At 36.9% G+C, this 8,727-nt stretch overlaps 1 protein-coding gene across 4 annotated transcripts in view; it reads left to right on the forward strand.

Annotated features, from left to right (window-relative positions):
• The window catches only part of CAMK1G (calcium/calmodulin dependent protein kinase IG), a 37,543-nt gene extending 33,760 nt beyond the window's left edge, over positions 1-3,783 (forward strand). For all 4 annotated transcript variants that reach the window (XM_072425372.1, XM_072425362.1, XM_072425354.1 and 1 more), the window contains exons 13-14: positions 1,194-1,322; positions 2,744-3,783. In XM_072425372.1, coding sequence (XP_072281473.1) covers positions 1,194-1,284 — 91 coding nt within the window. In that variant the 3' untranslated portion in view covers positions 1,285-1,322; positions 2,744-3,783. The remainder of the gene's footprint in view (positions 1-1,193; positions 1,323-2,743) is intronic.
• Positions 3,784-8,727: the final 4,944 nt, after the last annotated feature.

Raw genomic sequence — 8,727 nt, forward strand, 5'->3', positions numbered from 1 at the left:
AGCAAACTTTAAAATGTAACTGTCCACAAACAAACTCCTTGACTTTGATGCGGTTTATTAAGCAGTTTAAGGGAACATGCATTTCATAAATGTTGACAATGCTTCAGGAAAAAGGTAATATTACTGTAAAGATATTGGTATATACATCCTAAGTACTTTTTACCAATGTATTGTGCATCCAATTTAATAATACATTTGGGTGATGTGTTCTGTGCAGTCCAGTGCTACCTAAGAGAAATATGCTTTGTAAACACACGAAGCCCTCACTTTGCAGTTCTAAGCAATAGCTTATCAAACAAGAACACAGCTTTTCAGTAACTAGGAAACATTTTGTAGATGAAATAAATAAGGCCAACATTTATTATAGATGCCATTTAGCAGGACACGTTAAAATATTTTTTTTCTGTGGGTGGTTGTCATTATAGGGTAAATAAATAAGTCATTTACAACCACGGTTCCTCTGGAGCTGCTAAGGTTCCGTCGAACCATGGCTGATGAATCCTATATTAAATGATGTCTGCAAAGTTCTTGCACATAGATAACTTGGTAGAGCTATTAATAATGACATTTTTAGATGTCTACAGAAGTAATATTGGAAGTAGTATTCTAGCCACCACTGTATGGGAAGCAAGGGGTCTTCTTTCTTCTGGCCACCAATTTAGACAGCTTGTGCCTGATTTAATAAAGCTCCTCCAAGGCTGGAGAGGATATGCTTTCTTCAGTGAAGCTAGGTGATCCAGAAAACCTAGAATGGATCTGTTCCAAGATTCAAAACATTTGCTAGTAAATAGCAAATGACTTTGAAATCTATTCCAGGTTTGCTGGATCACCCAGCTTTACTGATGAAAGTGCATTCTCCCCAGCCCTGGAAAGCATTAATAAATAAGGCACCTTGTTTCCATTGACTCCTAAAAAATGGTTTAAGTACGGACTCCCCAGAGAACTGAAAATCATTTTCAAGGGTTCTTCAGCAAAAAGATTAAATACACCCATCCTTAGGGATTGTTAAATGTTAGACCATTAAATAATATGTTAATGGCTCATGATGCATGTCAAAGTGTGTGATAATGTTTCTTAAACCAATTCTGACCAGTTCTGTTTACAAAATCTTACAATGGAATTACCCATCTTTAAAAATCAATGATTTATATTAAATAATACTAATAATTATACTTTGTTGTCTCCCATTCCAGACCATTCATAAACGGCATCACAGCTTCAGGGAAAACTACAAATTACACACACTGTGGCAGTGGACAGACAGGAGTCTGCTCAGTCATGTGACGGAATTATCGTGGACTTGATTGGCACTACATTTCTTTGTAAGTTATATGTAATTATGGTTACACTTGTGCTAGTTAAGATATTCTTGTGTGTTATTTTTAATATATGTGTTAAGTAATATTACATCTAGTATACGATTTCTCATCAAAACAATAGATATGTCTTTTTTCCAAATGGGTTGTTTGGAAAGTAAAGTTATGTGTGGATCTCCTACTAACAACAAAATGACAGTAACTTAATCCTAAAAAATTGTTATGCTAATGATATGTGGTATATAATATTCGCTGCTTGGGAAAGTTTTTTCTATTACTTTTTTTATAATAATAGTTAGGATCATATATGTTGTCATATAATATTTGATCTTTTCATCTCTCTAAAATTAATCCAAATGGTAGGTCTCTGCAGTAGAAGAGAAAACATATTAACTGCTCATGTGCTTTGTGTCTCCTAATACTCAATAAGTCTGCCACCATAGCCTCTTTAGAATTCAACACTTACAGGTGTGCCAGAAGCATGTTTTCTTTCCTACACATTCTAGTCTATTGGAAAGCATGCATCTAACATTCATGTACATGCCAATAATGCAAAATTGCACCATCTATAGCACTGGAAGGCAGGGAATGTCCGTGGTATGGGCCTTTGGTTAACATGGTCAATTGTTGTTGACAACAGGATATAATTTATCTGGAAATTATTGGGTTACCCTCAGCACAAGAAGGGGATTTATTGGCATTCACATGTGAGCAACAATTAAAAGATATATGCTTAAGTTTTTTTTTTTTTTCATATCTTAAAAATATACATAATGCCAACATTGTGAATAATCAAAACATACACTTTGCAATTTTAAGATGTTGATATTGTAGTGTAACAACCCCACAAATAGCATGAACATGAGGGTTACACAGTCAACACCAGAGAAAATAACTTACATTCATTAGACTCAATGTGTTTCATGGCTTTTATAATTTTAAAGAATAATTAAATAAAGTTTAACTTTTAAACACATATGGATCATATTACGGTAACCCCATATTTGTAATAAATTATTTCTACATACAAATCATAGGGATAATTTTAGTTGGGTCATCTTGGACCAAACCTTTTTGTTTCTTTTGACAAGAAACAACATGCTTGGGTGTTTGGTACATCTACTATGTAGGGCAGGTAGATGAACAGGTAGAAAAACGTCTTCTCATTTAGCACAAAAGCCTTAGGGTGAGCCACAGGAAGCCATCTTAGTAATACATATTCTGCAACTACCTTGGTAGCTTTACAGTATTTACCGAATTACCTAGATTTTAACCATTATCAGTCAGACCTATCACAAAAGCCTAATAAATTACCACCACATCTAAGTAATGATAGGTTGCAATATATTATTTTTTGGGGGGCTTGTACATCCTTAACTGGTTTTCTAGTGCCATGTAATAATGCATACTTTTGTTTTTCTTAACAGATGAGCTTCACAGTTATCTGTGTATTAAAGCCACATACTGATCTTGCTTCAGAGTAAAGCCAAAGGAGATCCCTTATATTTTCTCTTTGGGAGCATTCAGTGGATAATGTGGGCATTTTCTGAAGGATATGGCAATGATAATTATCAGTCAAGGACTGAGATCTACATACATCTAGATCTACGTCACCAGATCTACATTGCTCCATGACTTAAAGACATCCAATCATGGACATCACAGGGGGGGGGGGGCCTTACTTAAGTGTTCAACCTACTCTCTTCCTTGTGAAACATATTTACAACTGTACATCTTACTGGAAAAAATTATTTGTACATAATGTGTATGAAGGTCTGAGAACTGTATTTTTTTAAACAGTGTTTTCAATGCATATTGATATACAGTGACTATAAAAGTTTTTCCTAAGTTCTCATTGCAATGGGCTGTACAGAGCTTTTACATATATATGCTGTACACAAAAGTGGTGCTGCTGTAGAATATTAAACACTGGCTCTCTAAACCACATGTCTCTTAAAAAGTAAGACCTGTACTGATGAGAATCATATTTTCTGAAACATGTTTACATAGAGTTCTATTTACTAGGTCTCTACTGAACTGTTCTTTATCATAACTTCATCTCAAGTGATAATGTCTCTGTGTTTCTGGAATTGTACTGTGTTAGCATTGTACTTTACTTCCTAAGGAATATTTTAACGCAGTATGAGACACCCATTTTTACTGTCTGGCACCTATGTGTCAATGTAACTTTAAATGTAGTATAGACTGCTTAACTTCAACTGGTGCCATGAGCTAAGCATCTTTATGACAGTATTTTTACTTACTCATAAAAAGCTTTAAAGAATAAAGTACATAGGACATATAGGATCCTGGCAATTCATCAACTAACAAGCCGCCTTTAGGAACCTAGCTATGTTACTTTATTTATCATTGTTATCTATGCCTTTGTAAATATAAATGCAATTTGTTTTGCTTGTTTTGTTGTAAAATAAATTAACTAATAAAGATGACTTTTTATGTGACAAAAGTTTTACTTTGTCAGATTAATGGACTGGTACCCAAAAAAATTGAAGGCCATTAGCAAACAGGTCACAACAAAGTTAGGCAATGTAAAATAGGACACACCATTGTTTACAACAACCTATAAGTGTATTTATTTTATAGTATTTTAGAGCTTTTTCCAGAAATAATAGTCATTACCACACTATATAGTACACAGGAAGATGATTACTATTGGTTCTGGTAATAGCTCATCATCATTTAGAATTGAGAGAGCATTATGGTTTAGCCAGACAAGCAGTGCGGTAGTAGCAGCATACTTAGAAGCAAAATTTTGCCTGTTTGTCAAAATATTTTTTATTGATAAATAGAAACAGAATTAGAAGTTAGGCTTCAAAGCCTAAAATTACCATCAAGAATACTGTAGAAGGTGCTATTCTTATATCTATTCACTTTCATCCAAAAAAGTCACAAGAGAAAGTAAACAAAGAAAAAAAAAATAGGAATGTACTCTAGAGGCAACTCCTTTCCATAAACACCTAGCCAAGGCCTTACCTATAGGTACCTCAAATCTGTATGTACCAACACTCAATTTAGATGATTGACTTACCTGTTCACAGTAGCGTAAATAGTTGTAGAATAATTTCTATGTACCACCATCACTTGCAGAAATTACATATAATGACATCAGAGAAATGAGATACAGATCAAATATAAGAATTAGAGGGTTTGTATAGTGGAGCTTAAAAAAATAACATTCCAACCATCTTTATTAACATGTATTAGAGCTTTACTACAAAATGATGCTCATTGCAGAGGGGATTACCAGTTCAAAATCCTAAAGAAGTATAGTCAAATCCAGCATTTGACAAGGTCAATAAATGTTAAACCAAAAAAAAAAAAACGCTAACAAATAGTGTAAAACAGAGGTTCCCAACCCCCTAACAAGTGGGCCCCAGCTCTAAGGGAGGGACCCCACTTGGGGAGTGCACCGGCCGGAGGCGGACCTCCCAGGCTTAAGGAGGTGGGCGGTTGTGTCTTTAGGCTCAGACCTGTGATGGGCGGGTTCTGGCATCATGACGTCACTCTAAGGGAAGTTTCTTCCCCTTTGAGTGACACACGGCTCTCCGTGTATGCGTGGTCCAGTGTTGGTGCATTTAGTTGTCCACAACATGTAAAAGGTTGGGGACCACTGGTGTAAAAGATATATGTTCACCCCAGAATCTAATTGAAATACTACAGTATCCATTAAGTATCCCAAAAGACTGCAATGAACCACATATAACGACATAAGAGAAATGAGATACAGATTAAATATATATGTTGTGTAGAGGGCCCCATTTGGGTAGAGGTTTATGTGGTGGGTTACCCTGGGTGCTTTTAAAATGGTGCAGATATTGAAAGAAGTCTTGATACCAGTCAGAGAGATCTGGTTCAGAGATTTCCAGCACTGTGCAGAAGGCAGAAAGGTAATCAAGTAAACAAAGGGTCAATAATTTTCCAGACTGAAAGATTGGAAATACATCTAATGTAATAAAATCAGGTTGGATTCCTCTCCAGTGTTTTTCTGGAGATTTACCTGGCTACAAAGAATACCAAATCAGCATGTGATCATAGCATCTGCATAGACTGGGTCTAGGACAGTGGTCGCCAACCTTTTCGGTTCCACGGACCATTAAAATTACCGGCTCAAAGGGGGAGAAACCTTCCCTATAGTGGTGTCATGAATACATAACCCTGCCCACTCTCCCATCACAGATCTGAACCTGTGATGGGAGAGTGGGCGGGTTTTGTTCAGGGCCACAGCCTGCCCACCTCCCTGAGCCAGGGAATTGTACGGGAGACATGGTTCGTGGCTCTAGATGGTGCGTCCCACTAGCGGGGTCCTTCTCCTGAGCCAGAGCCGTGAACCCCCAAACGTTTCTCGCAGACTACCAGTTGGCCAACGCTGGTCTAGGAGGGATGTCAATGCATAAAGTTGTATTTTGAAACAGTACAAATACATTTATGTATATTACTGTGCACATTTTTAGGCAGGTGTGTAAAAATGCTGTAAAGTAAGAATTATTTCACAAATATGAATTGTTTATTACAGAATGGTTGTAACACAGCCATTAACTGAAACAAAACAGCTGTGTAAGAATAAAATGGGAGAGGAACAACCAAACTCTGCTACCAAGGTGGAGTTGTGGAAAACAGTTTTTTGTAAGTCATACACCATGGCAAAATAAAGGGAAACAATATCAGCAGGTTCTCACCCGGGCAAAGATTTCAGAGCAGAGGGTTTGAAGATTTGCTATTCAAGCTCTTTCAAAAAAGCACAAAGAAACAGGCTGTGGATTCTGTGGACATTGACCTGGCCAATTAAAAACACATCATGCTTATTTTCCTTTGAAATCTGAAGATGTCCAACAGAGCTGTCAACTTAGAACTAGCAAACACCTGTGGAACCCAGGTACATCCATCTACTGTCCAGGGAAGCGTGGTCATATGAGGTCTTCATGAAAGACTTGCTGTCAAAAAGTCATACCTCTGATGTAGAAACTAGTCCAAATGACACAATATTGCACAAAAACATAAGAACTGAGATGCAGAATGAGGTGCAAAATGACAGCAGGTGTTCTGGACTGATGAGTCAAAAATTTGGTCTAAAGCAAGACAATAAATCCAAGCATATTGCCAATGGCATTAGGGATTATCATCACAGCAAAGAACAAAGAATCATGGAAGTGATGGCACTGCCTACACAGAGTCCTGATCTCAGTGAGTACATCTGTATTTTGGTATGCTTAAACAAAAACAAAAAAGGAGGCATAAAGGCTAAATCTAAAAAACAGTACAAAAGTTCCATACATAAAATTGCAGCAGGGAAATAATCACCAGTCCTTTATTGCAAAAAAGAAAAAAGAAAACAAAAGGGTATCTCCCTAGAGGTCTGGAAGTCTATCCAAACCCGGCTCCCCCGATGACCCCATCAATTAGGGTTGGACTTTGTCCAACACATGGGACGCCTATTAGCGGATCCCAGAAATCTGTGTGGTAGGTATAAGAGCTGGGGGGCTGTTGCCGCCGGACTGATGGGCTTCCACACCTCTAAGGAGATACCCGTCTGCTTCATTTTTTCGATCTGTAAACAATTATTCCCTAATGAAGTGGATTTAATCTGCGAATTGTGTCGAAATTTGTAAGATCGTTATAAAACTTTTTTCTATAGGTTGGTATATGTTAAACCAACCAGTGTAACCCTTTTGCTCAGCCAAAGTTGCATACGGAAATCAAATATTAAAACATGGAAACTTTTTTAGTCTGTGTTTTGTTTTGTTTATTTTTAAAAAGAATATGTTGTTAATAAAATGTTTTTATATACTTACTGCCTTAAAAGTCCCACTAAACTCTTGTAATATTTGTTACCAATAGACAACAAAAGTTTTACCAAATGAAGTAAGGTCCATTACTACACTAAGTATTTATGATACAAGCATAATGCAATGCCTTCATGCCTGTGTAGCTATCAGTGACAATAGCAACAATCTGTGCCACAGAATCAGTGAGAATATTTGGTGACAGCTTGTTGTTTACCAATTAAGCAGTGTCACTACGATAAATGATATTAACGTATAAAAATCAATTATGGAAGAGTGAGAAGTGTGACTGTTATAATTGATTAAATCAATTATATCAATGATTGACAACTGAAAAGAAATAATAACAGCTGGTATATACTTCTAATTAGCCAAATGCTCTGTGATTGTCATACAAGGATGATGATGAGTGAAAACAGCTCCTGATGTACATTGAGTACACTGATACCCTGTTTCCCCTATTATAAGGCACTGTCTTATATTTTTTGAAATGCCAAAATATGCCCTAGGTCTTATTTTCAGGTGGATGTCTTATTTTTCCATGAAGAAAACTACAGTACACATTTATTGTTGAAAATCACTCATGTGCCATTGATTGTCCCCTTCTGATCACTCATGTGCCATTGATTATCCCCTTCTGATCACTCATGTGCCATTGATTGTCCCCTTTCGGATCACTCATGTGCCATTGATTGTTCCCTTTCTGATCACTCATATGCCATTGATTGTCCCCTTCTGATCACTGACTCGCCGGGTAACAGACTCCGTTGGGGCAGGGATCAGCAGCTTGCTTGTCCTTTGAAGTTACTTTCAGTTTCACTTTGCACTGCAGCCAGCATTGAGGAGTCACACAGAGGCACACAGTATCAGGTATCGGAGGATGTCTTATTTGCGGGGGGTGCCTTATTTTAATTGTTTGAGCAAAAATCGGGGGGTGGCTTATTTGATGGGGATGCCTTATCATCAGGGAAACACGGTATATACTGGGACTGAGTCATAAGGCACTAAGCACCAAGTCTACGGATACACACGTGGTTACATTTTGGGTGCAAATATATTCTTGTAGTGAATTAGTTATTTCATTTAAATCACCTTGATTACAGTTTTATATATATTAGGTAACTGCCAACAAGTGCTAAAATATCTTTGATGCAAAAGTGCTTTAATCTCCATCGTAGAAGAATTGTCCAGCTCCAGTTCATTTAGAAATTATTGACCATTGGGATCTGCAAAGCAGAGTCCATTATCAGACACCCCTAAATGACTAAGAATGGCAATAAGATGCTGTAGGAAAGAATAGACAGGGTAGAAGGAAGAGTGTTTAAAGAAAACCATATGTAAATTTGTAAATATCTGCTTGTGTAGCTCCTTGTACAATCTTAGCAAATAGATTAAATTCTGTGTGCATGCATGGTAAAGTATTATGCGTGAACCAGGAATGGATCTGGTCCAGGACTGGTAAGATTTGGAAATAATAGCAAATGATTTTAAGAAATCTAAATTCTAAATTCCAGGTTTGCTGGACCATTCAGGTTCACATGCAATAGTCTATCTTCTCCATTCTTGGAGAACTTTAATAAATCAGGCCCATTGTTTAAAAAAAAACTTGT

This window comes from Pyxicephalus adspersus, chromosome 1 (genome assembly GCF_032062135.1).
Source record: "Pyxicephalus adspersus chromosome 1, UCB_Pads_2.0, whole genome shotgun sequence".
In the NCBI taxonomy this organism is placed as follows: Eukaryota; Metazoa; Chordata; class Amphibia; order Anura; family Pyxicephalidae; genus Pyxicephalus; species Pyxicephalus adspersus.